Raw genomic sequence first — 27061 nt, forward strand, 5'->3', positions numbered from 1 at the left:
ATAGACTGTATGTATGTGTGTGGGGATCGCCCACATAGGATAAAACTAAATGGATAGAGACTAGGTTTGCCTCAATGTGGAGTTGAATTAAGTTAGTTCAACAGTATTTGATCTTAGACACTACAGATGGATAGTGAATTAAGGACCAGAAGAAAATAGTTTGCATTTGGGAAATTGCATGATACTTTTAACTATTTCAAAAGCTGCTGCTTGCCTCCAGACAACATCTTTTGATTCTCTTTGTAACATATCACTTTAAATAACGAGACATGTCACTGAAGAATCAAAATTTCCGATTACCCAAATGGCAAGGAGTGACCTTCAGTGACTATAATAGGCTCTAGCAGGTCACCCGCGATTCCTTGAATGCACAAATTAGTATAAATAGTATGATCAAAAGCATTTAACATATCATTTTAAATTGCTCCCTTCCTAGGAAATTAAGATTTCACTGCTACAAAATGTTAAACAGGTGGGCAATGAGAACAAAAGATAAAAGATGGATAACTGAAGGGTTGTACTACTATTCACAGAATATTAAACTTTCCAGAAAATTCTTTCAGAACATTGGATAGCTGCTTCAAAGAAAAAAGGAGATAAGAAGGAATTGCACAGGATAATAATCCATGTATCTGTCACCATTAATTGGAATAAATAATGCCTGTACTACCAAGTGAGTGGGAAGAAAGTGCTTTGCAAAAAGTACTCTACTTAAGTATGATTAGGGCCAATAATTAGATATCTTTCCCTTCACCTTAAATATAGATTTATTAAAAGTTGAACTTTTTCATTTCTTCCCACCCTAACTAGTTATTTATTTTTCCAATTATTCATTTATTTTTCCAATTACATGTAAAGATGGTTTTCAACATTTACTTTTATGAGCTTTTGAGTTTCATTTTTTTCTCCCTCCTTTCCTTCCTTCTCCTCTTCCCAGGATGGTAAGCCACCTGATATAGGTTATACATGTATAATCACATTAAACATATTTACATGTTAGTCTTGTTGTGAAAAAAGAATCAGAACAAAAGGAAAAAACCATGAGAAAGAAAAATAACAATAACAAATTGAAAATAATATTCATAAGAAATGACCAACAGGATGAATACAGAGAGGCTTGGAGAGACTTACATCAACTGATGCTGAGTGAAATGAGCAGAACTAGGGGATCATTATACACTTCAACAATGATACTGTATGAGGATGTATTCCGATGGAAGTGGATTTCTTCAACATAGAGAAGAACTAATCCCATTCCAATTGATCAGTGATGGACAGAATCAGCTACACCCAGAAAAGGAACACTGGGAAATGAGTGTAAACTGTGAGCATTTTTTTGTTTTTCTCCCCAGATTATTTTACCTTCCGAATCCAATTCTTCTTTTGCAACAACAACAACAACAAAATTCGGTTCTGCACATATATATTGTCCCTAGGATATACTACTACAACATATTTAATATGTATGGGAATGACTGCCATCTAGGGGAGGGGGTGGAGGGAAGGAGGGGAAAAATTCAGAACAGAAGGGAGTACAAGGGATAATGTTGTAAAAAGTTATCTATGCATATGCACTGTCAAAAAATGTTATAATTATAAAATTAATAAAAAAATAAAAGAAAATAATATTCAGACTCCTTAGTTCATTCTGTGGATATGGATAACATTTTTCATCAGATTTCATCACTTGTAGGAGGTGTAGTAGTTCCCTTAAAAGAGAGCTAGCAACAAGTCTTCATGTGTTATTTTTTTTGCTCCAATGGTTTTGTATTTTTTTTTTCAAAAAATACTTATCAGACTTTAAAAATTTGTGAAAATAGAACTACAAAATATCCAAATTGGGATACCAGGAGAGAAGAAATCAAGGGCAAAACTAGTTTAAATTGAGAACTATTTAGCCAGTTGAACTTGATAGGTTTTGGAGTTCCTTCTGAGATTTTATGATTCTGTGATATATATTGGTATTATTTAATTCCTACACATACAGATTAAATGTTTTTTAAAATCCAAATTTGTGATGTCATTAATAGAGAGTTCTCAATAAAGGAATTTCTTAGCATGTTTTACAAAACATATTCCTTTTCTTTATATTGAAAGCTGCCACTGATGTTGACATAGATTTAATCTTTAAAAGAACATTGGATTATGAATGTTATCCATCTGCTTTGTTTCTTGAGGATTCTTAACTTGGTGTTCATAAAGCTTTAAAAGATATCATAACTGCATTTCAATGTAATTGTATGTATTAATACATTTAAAATTGTTACTCTTCTAAAGTTCATAAGTCCACTAAACTTCCAAAGGGGTTGATGACACAAAAAAGAAGAGGAAGAGCTCTTGAATCATTAGTTTACACCATCATAGTAACCAAGGAGTTATTTATTGTTTTTTGTATTGTTGTTCTTATTATCGTGTCTCTCTCTTTCTTTTCTATCTTTCTTTTCTAAAATGTATCTTTCTTTTCGAAAATGTTGAAAACCAAAATAGCCAGTTCTGAGAAATAATTTTAACTCTGAATGACTAAATACTGGAAGAGATCCACAGTATTGATCTTGTCATTGAGGGTGTCAAAGAACACATCTCTGAAAGCTTGAAAAGAAGCTGCTTAATTTAGCTGATGCATTTCAGATATGGCTCAGGAGACATGGTTTTGTGAAGTTTACCATGTTCAAATTTTTAATCTTGAGTCTCTATCAGATATTATTATCTGATAACATAGACTTTCTCTCAGATGTTCAATTTCATATCCCAAAAAATAATTTGAGAGTTACACATAGTAAATATAATCATTTCAACAATAGCTCTCAGTAACTAATAAAATCCTATAATTAATTCCCGTACAAAGGGAATAATTTTATAGAGTGTTTTACATATTTATTTTCATTCAGATTTATATCTTACACCCCTTTCTGAATCAAACCAGTTTTAAATGATTACCTTGAATCAGGTAACAGATAGGTAAATTTCACTTGGTTTAAAATGTTTGTATAAAATCTCAGTGGCTGTTTTTGCATAACTGTTCTCACTGGTCATTTCACAGACTACATCTCCATCAAGACATGATCTGGCAGGTAGAAATAGATTACTAGGGAATTAAGCAGGTATAGTACTTTGCTTTTTCCCTAGATTTAACTCAACTGTGGACTGCCCATGCTTGCTCCATCCTACATTGCTGCACTTCCCAAAAGTCAAAATTTTTATTATAATATCAGAAACTATATGTAGGGTAACAAACACTAGAGGATAAATCTTTTCAAAGTAAAAATATTTAAATAATATACAGATGTAAGTTTCAGATATGATGCAAACCTCAGGAAGTTAGACTCTGGCTAGCTAGAGAATCCTTGAAGTATTTTAAGACTATCTTTTAAACTGTATTTCTCCTTTCATATTATTAAATTACTACTATGCATCTTTTTTGAATTATCTTGGGACTCCACTTAGCAAAATTACCAAAAAACCTGGGTAGACTCAAGGGGAGATGATTCCTTTAAACCTCTTCTCCTTCTAATGTCCCTATTTTAGGTTTGTGACCCACAGTGTTTTAAGTAGTTGACATGATTTAGTTGATATTTAATTAATAGAGTAATTTTTAATATCCATTTAACAAAATTCTTTTTTAGTAATATTTGTGAGATAAAACAAATAATAATAATGGTCAGAAAATAAATACAATGAAAATCTTTTTTATTGAACTTCATAATATAATCATATCAATGAAATAGAAATAGAAATTACAGTACAAAAAAGGAGAAAAGTAATAGATTAATACTTTTTAATTACATTAACAATCATGCCAAGAAAAAATAGAATAAATATTACAATACATAAAGGGGGAAAGCAACAACTTAATTCTTTTAAATTACATTAATTTAATGCACTAGAATATTTTCCCTTTAACAAAGAAACACTTCTTAAGCTGCAGGGAGTTACCGGTCACCAGGTCCTGGAGATTCTTGCCAGTTTGATCATGTAATGGTGGTGACTCCTGGGGAGCTGCCCCCATTTCCTTCCAGTCTATGGGGAGAGGCTCTGGCTGTCTATAAGCCTTGTAGCCCCAGAGGGGGAGAAAGCATCTTGATTCTTAGGTTCTTTCTCACTTCCCCAACATCTGCCCCTGCTCTGAAATCCATTCTTGCTATTTTCACCAGACTTTCTAAGAAGACAATTCCTTGTCTATGGATTCTCTGTTTTCCTTGTAGTTGCCCTCCTTAATAGACCTGCCCTTTGGGTGGCCAGTCCCCACTGTCCTGGACCATGGTACCCGGATGGTATGCTCAAAGAGGATGGAGATGGTGACTTGTCTTCTTTCCACTAGCAATCCAACTCCCTGTGCTCACTCCAAAATTCACCATCCAACTGAGTTTCTAAGATGAATCATTGGTCTTTGAGGCTTTCTTTACATTGCAGGGCTCCAGTAATTAGCTGATACTTACTTTGCAAACATGAAATTATATTTGGTTCTTGGCTTATAACTTTCCTCGTTATTTTGCAAAAACAACATCCTGTTGTCCCATTTAGCCTGTGAGATTCTCTTCGAGGGCAGTCACTGTGCCTTCTATCCCTTTTCTGTCCCCTTATAATTTTTAATATCTGCCTCTGCACATAGTGTGTGCCCAGAGAGTAGAAGAGGTCTGAAGGCTTCTTTCCAAGTCGTTATTGTTGGATTTTCTTGTATGGTGCTCAATAAGGGAGGATGAAAAACTTGCCCAGAAGAAGGGGTCATCCTACTGCAGATCCGTGTCGCACTGCCACCCAACAGACCAACATTATCACACTGGCATATTTTCCTGCTATTGGGAGCCTGGATCTGCATGCATGTAGTCACACTCGCTGCCAGAAAACTTTCCCAAGCAATTCTGGGGGTTATAACAATGTTCTACTTTGTTAGTAGATCTGTGATAGACTACTGCCAAGGTTGGGCAATTCAGTGACAGTTTAAAATAACCTTATCACCAAGGACATGCAAAGACATGGATGTTTCTAATTTCTCAGAAAAACCTAATTCCCAGAGAAATCTGCTTCTTGCTTAAAAAATATATCTAAAAGGTCCCCTGGGCTACTCCTACGCATTCACAAAGAATACTCCTATTATCGACTTCTTCCTATCCATGGAAAACATGGTATAATTTAAAGATATATATATATATATATATATATATATATATATATATATATATATGTATATATATATATACATATACATGTATGAATATATATGTATGTATATATACATATATAATATGTATATGTATATATTCATATATATGTTTTGTGTGTATATACACATGTACATATATGTGTACCTATATACAAACATATATGAATGTGTGTGTGTGTGTATATGTCTCCTTGTTTCTTATTCCCAAACATCTCTAGAGAAAATACTATGACCCTGCTCTCCAACCTCAGACTTCTTGGGTCTGGGGGCATTTCCCCTTTCATTCTCAAGCATGTTTCTAAAATGAGAGCAGTTTAGCACAGCAAAGTGGTTGGAGGTCTGGGAAGAGGATCTATCTTGAAATAATTAACCTAGCCTTTGAAAAAAGGAGTGTTTCATATTTACTTGACATGAGTCTCTCCTCAATGATTCTCACCGGAAGAACATTCCCTTCTAAGAAAGAATAATTAGGCAAAACCAACACATTGGCCATGTCAGGCAACATATGCCTCGTCTCGTCCCAGGGACACTGGGTTCCGATGGCAGAACTGTCGCCCGTTCTCATCGTCTCCACAGCATGTGGCTTCTGCTTCAGTCCCAGGGATCCCTCTTCAGATAGATGAGTCCCCCCTTTTTTCTCTCTCTCACTTACAATCGAGCCTCCAGGTCACTTCCAGACCATCTCTCCCTTTTTCTAGCTCCCTGTTTATTGGCTTCCCCCATTAAGTTCGGGGACCGTCCTGCTCACTTACTTATGTGTCCAAGGTTTAACACTATAGCTGACACAGGACCAATGCTCGCCCTGTCTCTCTCTCTCTCTCTTTTTGTCTCCATCTCTCTCACTCTGTCGAAAAAAGGAAGATATGTTTTTCATCATTTCTCTCAACTTACAATTGGTTATTGCATTGATCTGAGGTCTTTTTTTTTTTTAATTTTAATAGCATTTTCCTTTGTACTACAGAGTTGATCATGTGATCTTTCTGGACATTGTTAAAGAGTGTTTTTAAAAGACTTAAAAAGTCACACTTGATATTGCGTGCAGGTAACCCACAAGAGTTCAATTTTTGCATTTATTTCCATGCAAGTTGCTAGGTAATTTTTTATTGAGAAGTTGAAACCCTTGTGTTTCTCTCCAATTAGAGTTTTGAAGACAAAAGATTATTGGTTTTCAAAGAATCTAAATTATAGCCTCCTTTATTATTTAAATGCTATTTATTTTGCATATCTGAAAACTGAGAAATATATGGTTATTAATATATAGACTTTACTACACTTAATGTTCCTTCTAGGAAAAACAGATAAATCAAAATCACGTTACACACTAAATGACTATATCTCTTCAAACAATCATAACAGAAGAACTATTTGCTAAGTTTGTGAAGGCTTTCTTTCCTAAGGACCTCATTTATTATAATAGAGCTATTTAGACATTCAGAGAATTCACAATGAGTTTATAAGGTGAGGGTGACCTTATAGCTGAGACAGGGAGGAGGACTGGAAGAAGGATAAAAAAGGTAGGGAGATCAAGGCAGACTTTTTGTGACTCAATTAAAACACTGCTTTCCCTGAGCAAAAGGACAAATTGATACACTTAATCACTTATTTTCTTAATGAAGCTGATAGTCTTAGATAACAAGAGAATAATTAAGCTATTTTCTTCTATTTTTTAGACCTGATTCCCGAGATATGATTTTCAAACAATTTGCCAAACTCCTGTTTACAATTGTACGCTGCATATATACACTGGATAATCTAAAGTAAACAGCCAAAAGACCTTCATTTTGCAACACTGACAATGCCATAGAGATCAGCTCTAACCTCAGTTCTACTGTCAGAATATTTCTGTTCTCAGTAGCATTAAGGAGCTTAACCTGTTTAATGAACTCTAAAAATAACATTTTTTCTAACAAGGAATATATGCAGCATTTATAAGAAAATGAACCAGAAAGGGCATTTCCATAGCATCTGACCTAAATAGCCTACATAAAAAGTTTGATTCAATAAGGGAATCTGGGATTAAATCTCCAGTATCATTTGGTACTGTTAACCCTTTGCTTGCCAGTGATTGCAGAAGGAGAATTTCAACAATTCGGAGAAATGAGAAACATCCATGTTTTTGCATGTCCTTGGTGATAAAGGTATTTTTAACTGTCACTGAATTGTTCAACCTTGGCAGTAGTCTATCACAAATATACGAACAAAGCAGAACATTGTTATAATACCCAGAATTGCTTGGGAAAGTTTTCTGGCAGCGTTTATGACTCCATGGTTTCTAATTTTGGTCCCATTAAAGTTATTATATTTTATCCTCTGTCCTCATTATCATTTAGCTAATTTCACATTATGGAGTGGATCTTTAGGCTACTTCAGGCTAGCTATTGGGTGATTCGTATTTGGAGGGTCAGCGAAAGGGAATTGCTCTCAATAGAGTCCTGCCCACCTCCCCTCTCCAAGCCCCAGGTCTTAAATCTTGGTAGAATAGGTGCTGGGAAGACCTTCCAAAGAGGAATGGAATTCAGGTTCTCAGAATGGAAAAGGACCCCATAGTCATGCTGGATTATGAATCTATTGGACAACATGGCCAAAGTAAAGCTTCCAGTTCCCTGTCCTTCTCGAATATTTCCCCTGAGATGACCCAGTGTAACTTTCTATAATTTTGATTTGTTAGGAAGTTTTCCTTTTATGTTGTAATTTGACTTTCTGTCTCTCACAGAGATAGTATGGAAACCAAAGTTTCCCTTGTGTTAGAGTTTATAGGAATTCGGGTATTGTATTGTTCCGGTAACCTTGAAGGGACCTTCCTTCCAGGTCTTGCAAGACCATGTGGCAGAAATGGAGGAGGAGAAAGTGATTAAGGTTCTTTGTTAGCCCTGCTGAAAGGGCCATTAGGGTTGCCATTTATGATTAACAGTAGCAAATTCACAGAGAAGGAACACTGGGAAATGAGTGTAAACTGTTTGCATTTTTGTTTCTCTTCCCAGGTTATCTTTACCTTCTGAATCCAATTCTTCCTGTGCAATGAGAAATTCGATTCTGCACACATAGATTGTATCTAGGATATATTATAACCCATTTAACATGTATGGGATTGCCTGTCAATTAGGGAAGAGGGTGAAAGGAAGGAGGGGAAAATTCAGCACAGAAGGGAGTGCAAGGGATAATGTTGTAGAAAAATTACCCCCAAAAAAAGTTATAATTATAAAATTAATTTTTTAAAAAATTATTTAAAAAACCAGTAGGAAATTCAGATTATAAATTGAAATTTTGATATGGAGCCTGCCCGAAGGTGAGAGAGGGAAACAAGATGAAGATAGGCACTCTTGTAGTGAGAGAGCATCTGAATCAAAGAGGAATGTAGCCAAGATGTGAGGAGATAGCCCGGAGACTTTGGAGTTGAGAATGGACCTGTGGTAACAGAGCAAAAAAAGAAAAAAATTACTCTCCCTCTTGGTTTTGTGTTCCCTGTATTTGATGATATGCAGGGTTTAAATCTTAATTCCTTTTATTCTATTCCTCTTTGACCAACTGGGAAAAAAGCAGAGAAGGAAAGAAAACTTCAGCCTTGACTATAATCCATTTTGTAGCCTGAATTTTATTGATTTTTTTAAAGGTCTGTTTGGCCTTTTCTTTATTAATGGAGATTACTAAATTAAATAATAGCTATAATAATATGTATTTATATAATACTTTAAGACTTACCAAGTGATTTATATATATTATGACATTTGATCCTCACAATAATCCTTTCTGGTAGGTACTATTATTATCTCTATCATAAAGATGAAGAAACAGAGGTTGAGAAAGGTTTGTCCAGGGTCATATAACAAGGAAGTGTCTGGAGGTGGGGAAATATTCGTTTCTAAATGAGGCCTTAGATTATATTATTTTTAAGGCTGTCCTTCCACACTGTTAACATTTTGTATTTGAAATCCACTATGAAATTTAGATTTTTTTTTTCGCAGATGAACTGGTTTCTAGCCCTAAATCTCTATAACATGTGCATCTCTGAGATGGGATTGTGACCCAGTTCCAAGGTAGACATTTTATCTGTTATCCTTCCAAGCTACCCGGGGGCCAATTACCTTATGTTTGTTCTTCATTTTCATAGAAGGTCAATGACATCAGAGATTTGAAGTGGGTTTCAGTGCCGCAGTTGCATCAAGTTGTCCGTTTGGCTCTATTCCAGCATCGTCCAGTCTAGTGGCAAGACAACTGACAACTGGCCATGGCCCTGGGAGGCAAGGGATGACCTTGACATCTCCAGTGTTCTCTAAGAACTCCACAGCACCCACTTCATGGAACTAATTATCTTCATCTCCCCTGGGGGAAGTCTTTATTAATGGGGGCCTACCCTCTCTGGTTCAGCCATTACCTGCTGAGAGAACTCTCCTGGCCTGGAGCTCCTGGTCCCTCATAGCTTCTTGGAGCCACAGGTGAGAGTAGAGTGACAGGTAGACACCAGAGGTAGATGAGCAGCCTGAAAAGGGCTCAGCAAGTCTTCACAAAGCAGTTGCCAGTCCCTTCTGAACATCCCATGCACCCCTGGCCATTAAAATGGATTTATCTAATCAAATTTGCCTGTGAGATTGAGCAGGGAAACAAACCATCTCATGGGGGGGAAATTGGCCCCTTGACAAAAGGGGAGAAAAAGTTTTGCTTTTTTTTTTTTTTTTTTTTTGGCAATTTCTGATGCTTTCCAGAGCCTACCCATTATACTACCTTTGAGCTCGAGAAAGTTTCTAAGATGGTGAGCCTATAATGTTGTAGAGCAGTCGGTGTGGTTGGCTCTGAGTTTATGTTTGGGTATTTCAGGTAATCTAGAATTGTGTGACTTTCCTTCCCTCTACTTCATAATCAAGTCTAAATCCGCCATTTCATTCTTAATCCATTTTGCCTAGTTGTTGTTTGTTGGTATGGCTCTTGTTCTCTGCATTACCAAAAAAAAAAAAAAAAAAGTTACTAGGAATATTTTAGTATCTATGAGGGTTTCCTTTTGAATATTACAAATTGCTTTCAGAAATAATTGAACAACGTTTCAGGTCCATCCAGCCACTATACACGGACATATTTATCTTTTTATATTTTTAACATTGACTATTCCCAGAGCACATTTCACATTTGGAAACAGGGGATGTCTCTGTGAGAACTTTGTTGCTGTATCTCTTTAGTAAATAGGTTTTATAAAGTCTAATTAAATCTAGGCAATAATCTAACCTATTTGGACTCATGAATAACAATAATAAAAAACTTAAACTTTCAGAGTTCTTATATATCCTGAGGCATTATTGGTCTGTCTCTATATGTGAGTCTCTCTCTCTCTGTTTCTCCCTCACCCTCTCCTCTTTTCTTTCTCCTCTTCTTCTTCTTCCTCTTCTTTCTCTTCTTCCTCTTCTTCCTCTTCTTCCTCTTCTTCCTCTCTCTTTGTCTCTGTCTCTGTCTCTGTCTCTGTCTCTGTCTCCTAACAATAGTTAGAGCTCCTTAAAACTGAACCCAACTGCCTAGGAAGTCAATGAGCTCCCCTCTCACAGGAGTCTACAAGCAGTCTATATTATCACCTGTTCCAGAGGTTCTAGGTGAGATTCTTGCTCAGGTATAGATTGGTTGAGTCCATCTTTGAGATTCCATATCTGTACTTTGTCACCACCTTACATTGTCCTTATATTTCTATCTCTTAGTTTTTTCTTCCCTTTCTTTTTTATCTTAGATTTTTTTCCTTTCTCTCTATAAGAGGAAGTTGTACATCCTTTTTTTTTTTTTTTTTTTTTTTTTTTTTTTTTAACACGGCATGGTGGTGAGTTAGGCAGCCAAGAAAGCTCAGTAACCGATTCCAAGCTCCAGGATATCACAAGATACACTGTGTTCATATATATGATACTTGCGAAATTTGAAATTCTGTTTGTAAAATTGATTTCAGGAAAGAAAAGAGGTTCTGTGATTTTTTTTGTTCCTGATTAAAATTCATTAAAATGCATTTCATTTCATGGTTCCATGAAGCTATAAATACAGAACAACAGTTTTTTAATTTGTTCAATTATAACAGTGACTCGTGATCTACAGTATACTGGAAAACAGACAAGAATTGCAAAATCATGATCCAAAGTACCAGGACTGGTTTTAGTCTTTATTGTTATGAGGCGAGGGCTCTGGTTATCCAAATAGCTGAGTACCCACATTTTTTGAATACTGCACAGCCCCTAACACCCAGTGCACATAGCATTGTTTTCTCTTAGCAACTGCTGTGTGTTTAGCAAGCAATCCTTGCCAGTGCAAACTCTCAATGGTACACTTTCACATGTGAGAAGGCATTTCTAAACAATAACTGCTAGAATTCAACAGGAGCAAAGAGCCTAGATTTATTTGAACAGATTGTCGGCAATGTGTCTCCCCTAATCATTTCAATCTGGTGACCCGTATTAAAGCAACATCTCCGTACTCCTCTTCCCACCCAACTATATTGACAAACAGTGACAAAAATGTAAACAGTGGTTAAAGCCTATTTTTAAACTGTCGCCTTATCCTACAATAATGTCTTCCTCTGAATATTTCTAAGTTAGGTTGTTTGCTCTCGGAAGGAAATTTCTCAAAGAGAAAGGTCAGTCTTTGGAATTTGTTTAATTTTGTCACCAATGATAAACATTTATTGAGCACATCCTTGGGGTCCATACTGTGGGAGATGTGGGGCATTAATTAGGCCAGGCCCTCGCGGTCACCCCATGACCATGGAATATGTTCACTCTGTTCATGGTTGATGAGTCCAGTTCTGTTTGCCAATTTGGTCCATTTTAATTTCAAGTGCATTGCATCTTTCAGTAAATTCTTACCATTTTCTCATGATAACAAATGACTCAGAGAAGGCTGCTTCCAAAGTCAAGGAGGAGGTTTAACTTGAAGTCTAGGTAACGCCAGATGTAAATTTTTGATTGCCTCTAGACTTCTCAATGACTAGGAGGGGTACTGCATCCTCCCAGAGGCTCAGGTTATAACTTAGGTATCATCCTAGATTCAGCCTTTACTTTAGCTTTACGTGTCTAACCTGTTGCCAAGTCTTGCCATCTGCCCCTTTGTAACATCCCTGGTCCATGTCCACTCACAGTCTCCTCCTCTCACCCCTACACAATTACAGCTTTCTGACTGCTGTTCCTTCTCAACTATCTCCTCATTCCAGTTCTTCCTCTTCTCAGCTGCCAAAATAAACTTTCTTAAGTGCAGATATGACCATCTCGACCCCATTCCCACTCTGCCTCAGGGAACTCCGATGGTCCCCGATTACCTGCAAAGTCAATCATTAAATCTTCCATTCGACTTTGAAAGACCTTTATAACCTGGCAATTTCTCACATTTCCAGCCTTCTTACATTTATTCCCCTTCATATAATCTACATCCAAAGACATTGGCCTTCCACACCTCAAATACAACATTCTGGCTCCTGTCTGTCTCCTTTGTGTGGATGGTCCTTTTCCTTTTCCCTGCCTCCTGCCTTTCTTCAAAACTCAGATAAAATCTGATGTTCTTCAAAAACCTTTTCCGAGGAGGGAGAAATGCCTTTCAGCTGAGGAGGTACCAAAGACATTTTCACTAAAGAGGTGTACATGAGCTGGGTCTCAAAGGGAGGTAAAGATTCATTAGGCAGAGGAAGTTTGAGCAAATGATCTAAGAAATACTCAGAAAAATATAAAATTCACATTGTGTGAAAATATAAACTAGATTATCATATATTATAATATACAATATATTTGATAATTGTATTATATATAGTATATATTTATATATATATATATATTATATTATAACATATAATTGTATTATATGTAGTCTATATTATATATATAATGTATGCATATTATACATATAGACATGTACAATTATAAAATATGAGATAAAATCAAAGAAAAGTCAGTAGTAAAACCAATGTGAGAGTAAATAGTATGAAAATAGGTTGGACCCAAATGTGGAGGAAATTAAGTGCTGGGCCAAGGAGTTTCATTTAATTCTAAATATAAAAGGGAAGCATGAAAGATTTTTCAGGCAGGAAATGATGCTGTTAAATCTATATATTGGGGATTATTTCATGGAATAAGCATGAAGATAGGCTAAATCTATCAGGAAACTCTACAGGTAAGTAAGTCACATGAGAAATGAAAAGGGTCTAATTTAGGACAATATCAATATAGAAAAAGAAAAAAAGCAGTAATGCAAAAAAAAAAATTATACAGGCAAAACAATAGGAACTGGCAGATGATTAGATTAGGTCACAAGAGACTCCAAGTTTTCAAAGCTGTGTGCCTGGGAGGTTGGAAGGAAGGAAAGGATTGTGGGGAAAGATTATGGGTTCCCTTTTGAACATATTAAGTTTGAAGTATAAGCAGGGATATTTAGCAAACAGCTAAAATTGTAGAAATAAACTTAAAGGGAGAGATGAGTTGGAAAATCATCATAAAGAGATATATATAGAGAGATGATCGTTGAAATCATATAAGTAAATGACATCAGGAAATCAAAGAGATCCCTGTTTTGGAGGTAGAAAGACAATGAATCCATCAAAGAGAATTTTCAATAAAAGTGGTCAGAAAGACGAGAAGAGAATCAGGAGAGAGTATGTCAGTGATATCTAAGATAGGAGAAAATATCCAAGAACTTCATGATAGTAGAGAGATAAGGACTTGAGAAAAGGGCACTGGATTTGGCGTTAAAATCTTAATGTTGCTAGTTGAGAGAGTAGTTTTGGTCAATTAGTATTAAACATCTCAAAGATTTTAGCCAATATAAATTCCTATAACGGAAAGCATAAAAGAGCTTCCAGTGAACCCCAGTGAGCAAAGGGCAGATATGGCAGCCAAGGTCAACACCAGCTTAGACGATAAATACAGAGAATAGAGAGATGTTGAAAACTGTGAGAAAGTAGAGGCAGCAAGTACGGACAATAGGTAGAGATGACACGTTCTAAGTAGTTTGCATTGTCAAAGGAAGGGTTTTATTGTTAAGAGTGTGATTGCAGAAAGGAACTAGTTAGAGAAGAAGGGAATGAAGATGGAAGAAGGTCCCAGAGAATTATTAGTGGGAATGGGATCAAAAGCAAGGAAGAGGGTCACTAAGGTAAGGATGTGGAGAAGTTTTGAGGGGTTGAGGAGATGAGAGTGCCTTAAGTAAGAAATGATCTATGTCTGAAGGATCTAAACAGGGATGAAAGTAAGAATTTAAAGAGAGAAGGTTCAACCGTTTAATTTAATGTATATGATTCGGTGACTTTGGGATTGGTGGTAATAAAGATATTTTTGCTGAAAAGTAATTTTATTTTGAAAGAATTCCCTAAGTTTATTAATAAAAGTACTAAAATGCCCTATAATGGAGGCTCCAAACAAGTTTTCCTTTACTTTTTGTGATTATCTTAGTTCTTGGCTTTAGTGGCCTGTTCTTCTGGGCTGGTGACTTTAATTAATTTAAAACAAGATTTAAGAGCTAGCAGATGCTAGTTTCAACAAGTAAATGCATCATAATGTGCGATGGGTTTGATTTTGCAACTCGTACACTCTCAGGAAGCCAGACGTATTGCAAGCTTGGGCCTGATGAAAACAAATGTCATAGAGGTTAAGAAAAACTGGTTTTTCTGGAGAAAGGATTACAGACCATGACTAAGAAGGGAAAAAATCTATCAACAAACACACACACACATACACACATACACACACACACACACATATATATATATGTGTGTGTTTTATATATATATATATATATATATATATATATATATATATATATATATATATGTGTGTGTGTGTGTGTGTGTGTGTGTGTGTGTGTGTGTTTGTATATATAATCTAGTGAGTTTGAAAATTCTACTATAATTTGTTTTCTGGATTTTTCAAAAAAATTCATTCAAAAGAGACTGACTGGTTTAGTAGACCTGTCTGTCTCCTTTGTGTGGATGGTCCTCTTCCTTTTCCCTGCCTCTTGCCTTTCATCAAAACGCAGATAAAATCTTATGTTCTTCAAGAAGGATTTCCTGGGGAGGAAGAAATGCCTTTCAGCTGAGGAGGTACCAAAGACATTTATGAGCTGGGTCCGTCCCCGGCCAGGGCCATTTAGGTTCAAGTCTAAGCTGCCACCTGTTGATGGGAGATTCTAGGCCTGTCACCTGCCCTCTCAATGCTCTGGATAACTAAGATCAGAAGCTTCAGAAAGTGCTGACTGCTTGGGTAGAGAGAGTTTCTTCACCAAGGGCTTCCTATACCAATAAAATTCCTGCTCTAGGCCCAAATCACTATCACTATTAAAGGTAATTATATAATTAAAATCTGTCCAGCCTTTACTCTGAAAATGAGAGCTATCTACTTATATACATCAGTGAAAGGAAGATTTCAGATGCCAGGGAGCCAATGGGTGATGTCAGCAGAGTGAAAAAAGCCATGGCCTCCCCATGCTCAAAAGGGAATTTCTGAAGGCCATCCATCTCTCTTGGCCTTTATCCCCTGCAGTGGGAGCAGCTCTTAATTCTTCTTCCTCTCCACCTCCCCCTTCATCCCTTCTGCCCACATACCTTTACACCTACAGAAGCCACTGAAGCAATATTTATGCCTTTGGCTGACTGTGTTTTTCCTGTCTTCCAAGGAGGGATCTTCAAAGTAGCTACAAGAAGCCCGAGGCTCGAGATGAGGTGAGAGAGGGAGTGGGAGGAAGAAGGGATGGGAGAGATTGCCCAGTGTCTTTGGCGAGCTTTAATTGCATTCCTTTTTTTTTTTTTTTCTGAAGGAGACAAAGAACTGAAACTTTTTGGAATGCTTTGATTTGTTTTTAATTCTTCTGGTGGATGGGGTTTGGATGGAGAAGAGGGGAGGCCATTCCTGCTTCCTTCTTTCCCCTACCTTTATCTCTAAAATCCCATTTGGAGTGTGTTGAGGTGGTGATAGCCCTCTTCCCATAGTGCACAGGAGGTTAATTATACATAGCCCTTCCTACTCCAGCCAATGCTACTTTTCAGGTTTTTCGCCTATAAGAGAGAGCATTTTTTATTTTTTCCAATAATAGAAATTTAGAGAAAATTAGAAAAATTGGAGACCTTGATGTCTCTCTGCTCTACTCTAGTTTACTGTATACATTCTCTCTCTCTCTCTCTCTCTCTCTCTCTCTCTCTCTCTCTCTCTCTCTCTCTCTCTCTCTCTCTCTCTCTCTCTCGTCTCTGTTTTAGCAGCATTTAAAGTAAAATAAAGACAACACATTCTATTTCATAAGTAAAAGGAAACTCATTTAAAAAATAATAGTTGGCAATGATATGGCATTTGATGTTTACCAAACATTTTACAAGCATTATCTCTTAGGGTTTCAAAATAACCCTTTGAAGTGGGTGCTCATCATTGTTCTCATTTTGAACCTGAGAAAACTGAAACTCAGAAAAGTAAAGTCATCTGGCTTTCCACGCGGGCATCCCACATGAAACATCTGCTTTTTAAAAATCAGTGATCCTGAGGATTCCTTGAGGAACTGTGCGCAAGACACCAGCAAGACCTCTTTCCAGACCGATTATAATTAAACCCATTCTCCCACTCTAAGGTCCAGCCAAACACGATGGGGACTACCATACTAGAATTCATGCCTCCCTCTCTTTCACCTCAGAGAGTCTCTCTTGACGGATGCCATGGGACTTGCTGAAGCTCACACAGCTGGTGTCTTAGGTCGCCTCTGGTTTTCCTAACTCCAGGAGCGGCACTCCAGCCTCTGCACACTTAGTCTATTTATCTTTCTTAAATCTCAAGCTTGAGAATCCCAGTCCTATTGGTGTGCTGCTGCTGAAGCTCAGCCATGCTCACTGGGTCCATCCCAAACATAATCCTAACAAGGCTCTCGCCTGTACTAAGGCAATACTTTTAGACCCTCCCTCCCATTGATTCCCAAACTTCTCAACCTCCTCCAACCCCCTGTGTCCCCTCTCTTCCTCCCAGCTGAGGATTTCAAGTCCTATTTCCTTGGAATGATGGAGGCCATTCACAAAGAGGTCCTTCTTCCCTCTTCTAGGACTTCCTTTAGACAGCTTAACCCTTTATCTCTTCCTTCATCTTCTTAGATAAAGACACAGACCTTTTCTTGCCCAAGGTTATTTTACTGTTCTCTTGGTTCTAAGATCTCCAGCAGATTGCCTCAATTTTCACCTCTTTCTAATCTTCATTTTCTCCTTTCCTGCCCCTATACATAGTCAACCGGTTCCATTAGTTTCCATAGTCAATCCCATTAGCTTCCCATTGCCTCCTGTTTACCTTTTAGCCCAATGCACCCTGACTCCAATCTACCTTTCTAATTTCAAGGGACATTACTCCTCTTCCTTCCCCCATTCTTTCAGTCATGCGAGGCTTTCCTCTTCCATGGCTCTTCCACAGACAAGATTCATTTCTTGTGCCTTTAGACTGCTCGCGTTTGAACTGAAGTCTCTTCTTACTTTATTTAGGCTTTTCCTTTAAGAGAAAGCTCAGCACAATTTTCTATACAAATTTTCTATACAAAGGCTTTCCTGATCTGGGCTAGCCTCTCCTCATTCGACTAATGTCATCCTCATACTGCATTTTATTGAAATACATTGTATATATTTGTGATACATATATATATATATATATATATATATATATATATATATATATATAATTTAATTTATATTTACATTTTATTTGTATTGTAATTTATATGTGTTTATATAAATTAATTGTATGTATATATATGTATTTATAATACATTTGTATATTATATTCTAGTATGGTAGGTCCCCATCGTTTGGCTGGACCTTAGAGTATGAGAATGGGTTTAATTAGAATTGGTCTGGAAAGAGGTCTTTCTGGTGTCTTGTATGCAGTTCCTCAAAGAAGCACGACACCAAAAAGACCTCTTTCCAGACTGATAAAAAGATTATTACGATTATCTAGGAGAGAGGGACATGGTCTGATGGGATGCGCTGGGGTGTGAGGAGTAAGGAGATGAATGTGAGAGATGCTGAGACCATATAAACGACAAGATTCGGTAAAAGACTGGCCGGATGGTCAGGAGATTGTAAAGGAAGTGGCCAGAGACCAGAGAAGGCCATTCCTCCCTAACTAGTTTATACTGAACTTTCTTGTATTTAATTTTGTTTACTTTGTATGAAAACGACATCATATAGTGGAAAACGACAAGCTTTGGAATCTGTACCTGGGTTTCTATTTGCATGAGCTTGGACCTCGGTTTTCTCAACTATAAAATGAATGGTTTAGACTGGATAACTTCTTTCAATATGTATTGTTATTTCTTCCAACAGAAGAATATAAGCCCCCTCCAAAGTAAAAATTGTTTTATTCTTTGCATTTGCAAAGTACACAGTATCCAGGGCACATAGTAGATGAATATAAAGGCTCTGATTGGCCGGTTGAAGAAAAAGTCCTAAATTTCAGGATTTGATAACTCCTATCCACCAATCTTCTCTGGGAGATGAAAGCATATTCTTGAAAAAAGTAACTAAATTCAAGAGAGTAAATGGAAATGCTAAATAAGTAAGGGACAATAGTTCAATATTTAAATGAAACTGAAAGGGACCAAGTGTTTCCTTTTCATCCCTTCTCCCCCTTAGCAGATGATACTTGAGATGGGAAGTGATTCACCAAGATCACAAATGTCACCATTTTGAAAAATGCATTTTCTCACACTTTCTGAAACTTGGGGAAATGTATGCCCGTCTCTCATCCTCTAGTTTTCTGTTTGTTTGCTTTTAATGATCATTGGAAGAAACTTAGCAATCCCATCAATCATGTGGACTTGGTGAACTGACCTCTTGAGGGAAGCCAGGTGGCTTCTGGTCCTCCCATTTATCTTAGTTTTCAATCTGCTTATTATTTTCACTCCCATAGCTCTCAGTCTGGAGATCATTATCCTTGGCAAAGAAAACAGAGATTTTAAATCTTTACTGTACACAATAGCACATGATATATGTGCACCACTGCTTAATGATTTCCCAAAGGCCCCTCCTTTGGTCACCTAGTAACTTTACATTGGTTATCAACAATATAAAACTCTGCAAAGAATTAATTGCTATGCAATTTAGAGAGGACTCAGTTGATGAACTTTGAATATCTAGTTTGAGAAATAATTACCAGTAAAAAGTTTGAATCCATTTGTTTATTTATTCATTATTTTTTTTACTTGCTAATAGGAAGAAAATGGATTCAACTGAAATAGACACAGGTAAACTAAGTCAACTACTAAAGCAGATTGGATGGCAAAATAAATCGGTAACCGAGACCCTTTTATGCGGTGACCTTCAGGATCAGGATGGCACAGGGACCTGGGTCTCTGCAATGATCATGCTGTGTCAGGAACTTAGTGAGGTCCTCTGCCAACATCTGGAACATGTTACAGGGACACTTCAAGCCACTTGCCAGCAACTGCATGTTCTTGACAAACAGAAACCTTGCATCTGGAGACAAGGCAAGTAACTATGTGTTTTGCTGCAATTATTATTTAATTATTTAATACTTCGTATGTCACGCCGCACATCATGTGGTGATCCTAATGATTTCTATTCGATAAATTTTTCTCATGGAAGACCAAAGAGAAAAATTGGCATTCCCTTAAAATCGAGAGGTAAAGTCAACTTCAATTTTGTACCCCTATGTTCACTTCTACTATTTTATACCATTAAAGTATAACATTAAACGACCAAATCTTCACACTTAAATTTTCGTTTTCATTTTATATAAGATTTTTTAAAATGTCAAGCCAAATTTAACTTTTATAAAGTTTTATAGGAAAACTTATATTTTTTCTTTCATTGGACTTTGGTGGAGGGTTTTTGGAAATATAAGTAGGCAATATTAAGTATGCTGCAATTCATTGTTATCCATTTTCATCTTTTGATAAGGTGAGTAAAGAAATCAGAGGAGCATTATATGCATAGCAAATCTTGATGTCAATATTTTCCTGGACAGGTAGACTTGTATCTAATGGAATAACCATAACCAAAGACTATTGATTGATTGATTGATGTCAACTTGAAAGGAAGTCTCCAATGGTCTGACACATACAAGTTGCTATTAGTAAACCTGTGTTTGTTTGTTTGTTTTTTCAACACCTTTATCAGTGATTTAAAGAAAGACCAAAAATCATATGTATGAAATTTCTTGATGGCACAAAACCAGAAAGGAAACTAATGTGTTAACAAAATAAGATTTAAAAATACCTCAGAAGAAAAATATGATTCTTTCCTCCTCCCCTATTCTCTTCCCCAAAATCTACCTAACAGCCCTAACTATGTACAATTTTGCATTTGGGTTAAAAATTTAATTGCATAAGTGTAAAACTGAGAGGTGTAGCTTAATAGCATCTCATATGAAAAAAATCAGTATGAATTGACAGCATGACAGAGATGTTAAAGAGCTAATTTAAGCAAGGAACTGGGCTAAGAAAAGACTGGACTTGTGATCTCACTGCATAGAAAAGTCCTAGGTAAAGAAACTCACTCAGGGGAATGGAGAACCTTCCCTCAAATTATAGATTTAAAGTGTTAGAAGCAGTTTGAACCCCTTGTTATATTTTTCATTGTGAGCATTTGCACTTTGAAAATCAGAAAATGCTACAAATAAGGACTTGATTCATGTTTTGCTATTGTTGAATTCTAGACTTAAGAAACTGATGTAAAATATTAATAATGAAGCTTGAATTTTAAAATGTATTTCACATTTTTTTGAGAATCAACTATAAAACATTTATCAACACACCCCTACCTAGAGATTTGTCTAGAATACCTAGGAGTTAAGTGATTTGCTTAGAGTCATACTAGCCAGTATGCATTTGATGTGCGAACATTCTGTTTCTACTTAAATATAATTACTAATAAACTGGAACATTCATTCAAACATGCGTGTTGTATGTGTGCCTTTTTCCTTTTTTCCTTTTAAGTAGTATTTTATTTTTTCTAATTACATGTGAAGATAATCTTTAACATTCATTTGAAAAATAAAAATATGAGTTCTAATTTTTTTCCTTCTCCTTCTTCTTTCCCTCTATGAGGTAAGCAATTTGGTATAGGGTATAGATCAACAAACCTTTGTTGAGTGCCTTTGTGCAAGGTATTAAAAAACATTTATTGAGCACCTTTGTGCAAGGTATTAAAAAACATTTATTGAGCACCTTTGTGCAAGGTATTAAAAAACATTTATTGAGCACTTTTGTGCAAGGTATTAAAAAACATTTGTTGAGCACCTTTGTGCAAGGTATTAAAAAACATTTATTAAGCACCTTTGTGCAAGGTATTAAAAAACATTTATTGAATACCTTGGTTTAGGGTATATGTTAGACATTGCTGGAAATATAAAAATGTCTTTAACATGCCTAAAATGACCTTTATGCCCAGAATCATATCTTAAAACACATTTAGATCATACTTGGTGGTTTCCCAAATCTCTGCATTCTCCAAGGCCTCTGCAGGTAACAATGCAGTGGGATGAAAAAGCAATTATTAAGCTTTCACCATGTGCCAAGGACTTTGCAAGGTGCTTATATCATAATTGTTAATAGAAATATAAAACTTCACTGTACTCTGTTGTTTAAATCATGCAATTCTGTTCAATTCTGAATGCTACATTTAACAAGGGGGATTAACAAACTAGATAGTATTGGGAGGAAAATGGATAAGATTTCTGAAAATCATAATAATAACTACTTATATAATCTTTAAGCTATAAAAATATTTTATATACATTACTTCATTTGAGTCATAATTATATTGTGAAGTAACTACCACAGACATCATCAATCCCATTTTATAGTTAGGAAAGATGAGGTTCAGGAAAGTTAAGTGCCTTGCCCATAGTAAGGTGACCAGTTGTATTAGAGGTAGATTTCAAAGCCAAGTTTCTCCTGGCTCAAAAGACTATATAGTTTTTCCCCTTTAAAGAACAGTTGAGGGAACCTAGGACGTTCATCTTGGAGAATAGGAGGCTTACAGGAAACCTGATAACTATCTTCAAATATTTGGTGAGTTACCAGGTAGAATAGGGAGGAGATGTTTTGTGTTATTGCAAGAGACAGAACAGAGAGTGATGGGTGAAAGCTTAGGAGGAGATGGATTTTGACTCATAGGGAAGGTCTTTATTATAATTAGAGCTTTTTGCTAATGAACATTCCCATCACAGCAACAGTAGCAGTTTCTTACATGAGATTTTAAAGGATCCTTATTATGTTTCTCTGAGAATGTTCATGCAGAAAATACATTACCCTCTTAAAGGATGTTATAGATTCCTATTTTGTAAAGTTCTTTCCTTCTCTAAGATACAATGATTCTTTTTTTGTTTTTCTTTTTCTTTTCTTTCTTTCTTTCTTTTTTTTTTTTTTTTGGAGGCTGGGGTTAAGTGACTTGCCCAGGGTCACACAGCCAGGAAGTGTTAAGTGTCTGAGATCAGATTTGAACTCGGGTCCTCCTGAATTCAGGGCTGATGCTCTCTCCACTGCGCCACCTAGCTGCCCCCCTGATACAATGATTCTATTGGATGAATATTACAATGGAGAAATGATTTGAGAATACATTACCCTCTTAAAGGATGTTATAGATAGGATTCCTATTTTGTAAAGTTCTTTCCTTCTCTAAGATACGATGATTCTATTGGATGAATATTATAATGGAGAAATGATTTGATTATTATTTGTATTCATTGTATTTTTTAAATCTAGAAATTAATGCTCTCATAGACTGCCTCAAGAAAATAAGTGGATATTTGAGTCATACTGTAATACACCTTCGGAAAGAGGAAAAAGACCTAATTAATTTATATGACATGAAACATGAATACATACCCTTTGACACACAAAATACCATCCAAAATATCTTCAGCGGAACAAGTCTTTCTGAAAAAGGGAAGACAGATTATATAGAAACATCCCCTGGTTCCAGCCAACAATTTCCTCAAATTTCTCCCCTGAAGGAAAGTGAAAGTCATAGTATGAACCAAATCCAGATACAAAAAACCAAGGTACTGATGACTTCTGCATTTGTGGAGAAAGAAAATATCCCATCATTGGATGAAAATGTCATGAGGCGAGAAATGGAGTTTACTGAAATGTCCTCAGAAAATATGGCAGATAAGGATTGTAAACAAATTGAGGATGTTGTTGTGGAGAAAAATGACGCAAAGAGGGAAGAGATTAATGCTGTGAGATCTAATAAAGAACTTCCAGAAAGAGAATTTCAAAGTAATATGAAGAGTATGAATGAAGAGAAGACTGTGTCTCTGATGAATGATATTGATAAGAGATATGGGGGAAATATTCCTAAAAATGATTCAGAGACTCTAAACCATACAAATCATGTTCTGGAAAAGGAGTAAGTAAATCTATTTTTTTGGTGATGTATGATTATGGCTATAAGTAGAATTTGTACACAAGACCAACTTTACTCTTCTATTGATTCCCAAAAAAATCAAATTGTAACTTATCTCCCTAAACTTTCCCATAGAAGTATGAAAGGAGACTTAGATTTGTCAGGGTTAGGGGAGTTTATAGGGTATAAGATAGTAACTGAATGCATACTCTATGCAAATAAACATGCATTCAACAGACATTTGTTAAGTACCTAGTATGATTGACACTTTGTACTAGACTTGGAAAAATAACAGAGATAAAGGGATAGGATCTTTTTGCTCTACTGTAATTAGAATAATGAAGCTTTGCTTCAGGTCACTGAAATTTAGAGAATACAACATTTAATACATATACATTTTAGCAGCATAGAAAGTGTAGTTTAGCTCATAGTTAATATAAATAATTAAATTATATAAATAAATAAAATATAAATTATATAAGAAAAAAAATTAATTAAAGGAGGCAGCCACTAGAGGCACAACACCTATCTGCATTATTACGTTCCTATGAAATCCTTCTGATGATGAGTTTGCATTATCTCTATCCAATCCAGCCAGATGTTCTTAACTAATTTTTTGATGTCATGGATCCCTTTGACACTCTAGTGCCATAGGCTTATGGACTTCTTAGAAAAAAAGTTTTTAAATTAGGAAGTAGAACTCATAAAATTACAAAGAAAACCAATTATATTGAAATAAAACGATCAAAACATTAAAAAAATAAAAAAATAGGCCCTGGTAAGGTAAATAAACCATGTTGGGAGTAGAAGGCAAACTTCACTTTTTGTTCTTTTAGTGAAAAATAAACAATAGTAGCTTTTGCTCCTAGATAACCTTTCCAGGGGTTGGACAACTGGGCATATTTCTGCCTATTTTATGGGGACCTGTCCATCCTAACTTTTGTCTTCCCCTAGTTCTCAGGCCTCTGGAATAATATTATCCCCAAAATTGTGTTATAAATGGGGATTCAGATCAATAATGAATTAGTCCTGGATTTACTGCTATCACTGCCTTTCATTTAATTTTGAAATATTTATGTGTATTCCCTTCTTATCCTGATTATTTAGCCATGGGATGCCCAGCCTTTGTTTTTTTTTTTTTTTTTTTTTTTTTTTTTTTTTTTTTTTGGGGGGGATTCTTAATCCTTTAATTATTTATTCAATGCCCGTTTATTAACACCTTACTAAGAGCAAAGGACTATATTGGGGAATAAAAGCATAAAGGTCTGGTATCTCGGCTTTCATGGAATTTCTTGTGTTCTAGACAACATGATAAGCACAAATGCTGTAGACTTATAGAGTGCAATAAAAAATAAAAGATGATAAGAAAATGAGAGGAAGAGAGAAATTTCTGGCTGTGTAGTTTGTCCTTTGTTTTTGTCACTGGGGAAGGTGACTCCATGACTTGCAAATGAGTTGGATTTAAGTGAAGGAGGGCAGGGCAAGGTCACCGGTCTCACTTTCCCCTGCAGAGCCCCTCAGGGCCAGTGGTCAGATAAAGATCAGGAGGACAGGAGATGGCCCCCAAACAGAGGGAGACTTTGGCCTTTTTAAACTCAGGTCTTTAGCTAGTCTCAGTCTGACTGGGGCAACACCCATTCAGTGATTAAGGTTAGGGAAGAATTGAGGCAAAGAATGGCCTCTTTTTCTTAGTCCAAAATAAAATAAATAAATAAATAAATCCAGTCTGGGTGGGGAAGATCCTCAGGGTTTTCTTGCCAAAAACAGAAACAACTGCTATTTACATTTTGCTGGGAATCAATCTGTGGCAAAGCAATGGCCAATTAGAGTTTGGCCTGGGGGCTGCTGTTGGTCAGTGAGGAGATCCAGATTGATCTGAGTTTCAGATATGGTCCTTCTGAAAGAAATCTGGTCAACTCCGGGATATCTTATAAGGTTTCAGAGATTAAAAAAAAAGATATATATATATATATATATATATATATATATATATATTTAAACAGGGCACCTGTAGGTAAGGGTATGATATCATATGTAGAAAGGGGGAAGAAACAGAGACAGAGACAGAAACAGAGAGACAGAGACACAGAGAGACACACAGAGAGAGACCGAAACAGAGAGATAGAGAGAGAGAGGGAGAGAGAGAGACAGAAACAGAGAGAAAGAGTGGAACAGAGACAGAGAGAGACAGAGAGACAGAGAGAGAGAGACAGAGAGAGAGACAGAGAGAGAGACAGAGAGAGACAGAGACAGAGACAGAGACAGAGACAGAGACAGAGAGAGAGAGAGAGAGAGAGAGAGAGAGAGAGAGAGAGAGAGAGAGAGAGAGAGGGAGAGGAGAGAGAGAGGGGGAGAGAGAGAGGAAGAGAGAGAGGGGTGGGGGAAAGAAGAAAGGAGGGAGAGGGAAAGGAAGAGGGAGAGACAGGAAAAGAAACAGGAATAGAGACAAGGAGAGATAGAGGGAGGGAGAGAGGAAGGAAGGGAGAAAGAAAAAAAGAAAAAGAAAACCTCTGTGTTACCTTACTGAGCAGTTCTGGTTGGGTCCCCAGTGGGGCAGCTCTACTTACAGAGGTTTTTGGTCATCATTTGTTCTGGAAGAAGATCATGATATCAGAGTGCTCATGCTATGACATGCAAATAAATTGCATTGAAGTGAGGGTGGGCTGTGCAAAGTCACAGCCTCGTGTTCTCTAAGAGCCATCTGGGTCCAGTGGCTAGATAGAGATTGGATTGACAGGAGATGACCCTATTCTGACCTGGGAGAAGTCAGGGAAAGTATTAACAATATTGCTGGAGGAGATGACATTTGAAATGAGCCTTAAGAGATGGGGATGGTTTTCCAGAGGAAAGAACTGTGATTGGGGGCAAGTATTCTAGGTAGGAAAAATTTTATTTGAATATATAGTCTGACTTATGTGTAGGTAAAGGAAGATTTGGAGTAATTATATTTGTGCTCTGTTAGAGAAAAGGAGAATGATAGTAGCCAAATCTTGTTTTCTCAGTTACAATTCTAGAAAAGCTATGACCTGCTAATTTGAGAGGAAAACAATACAAAATTAGAATTCTCTACTCCACAATATAATAGCCTGAAATGATTAAGATAATTAGAATAATGTGTTTTGTATTTTCCCTACACTTCTTTTTAGTTTAGTGTGCCCAAAGAAAGCTGTTTGCCTTGTTTTTGTTAAACCTTTGAATTCTAGAGAATGTTGAGCAATTTCTTTAAATGAGAAATTCCAGAAAGGATATTCTTTCATCCATCTCTAGAGGGTACAGTAGAGAGTTTGCTGCAAAGAACTGCCTTCTAAGGGATCCAGAGAGAACACTGACCTGGATATGGATATGGAGAAATCAGAATGAAAACTATCAATCAAAATCTTACTTCTTGATGCTCCTTTAGCAGTTCCTAAATCATATCATCCTACAAAACGTTCTCCCTCTCCTCCCCCACATAAAAGCCAAAATTTAACACACTGGAAAGAGTTTTGGCTCCTTGGTCAGGAGACCTGTGTATAAATATTGCCTTTGAAGCTCACTACCAGTATCACCTTGTCCAAGTCACAGCCTTGTTGGGCCTC

The 27061-nt window shown here is 36.4% G+C and overlaps 1 protein-coding gene across 1 annotated transcript in view; it reads left to right on the forward strand.

The window, feature by feature from the left end:
- Positions 1–27061, forward strand: part of DTHD1 (death domain containing 1) — a 98317-nt gene that overhangs the window by 10664 nt on the left and 60592 nt on the right. The window contains exons 2-3 of the mRNA XM_074273515.1: positions 19323–19597; positions 22838–23486. Coding sequence (XP_074129616.1) covers positions 19323–19597; positions 22838–23486 — 924 coding nt within the window. The remainder of the gene's footprint in view (positions 1–19322; positions 19598–22837; positions 23487–27061) is intronic.

The sequence above is a fragment of the Sminthopsis crassicaudata genome, chromosome 6, assembly GCF_048593235.1.
Source record: "Sminthopsis crassicaudata isolate SCR6 chromosome 6, ASM4859323v1, whole genome shotgun sequence".
Classification (NCBI taxonomy): Eukaryota; Metazoa; Chordata; class Mammalia; order Dasyuromorphia; family Dasyuridae; genus Sminthopsis; species Sminthopsis crassicaudata.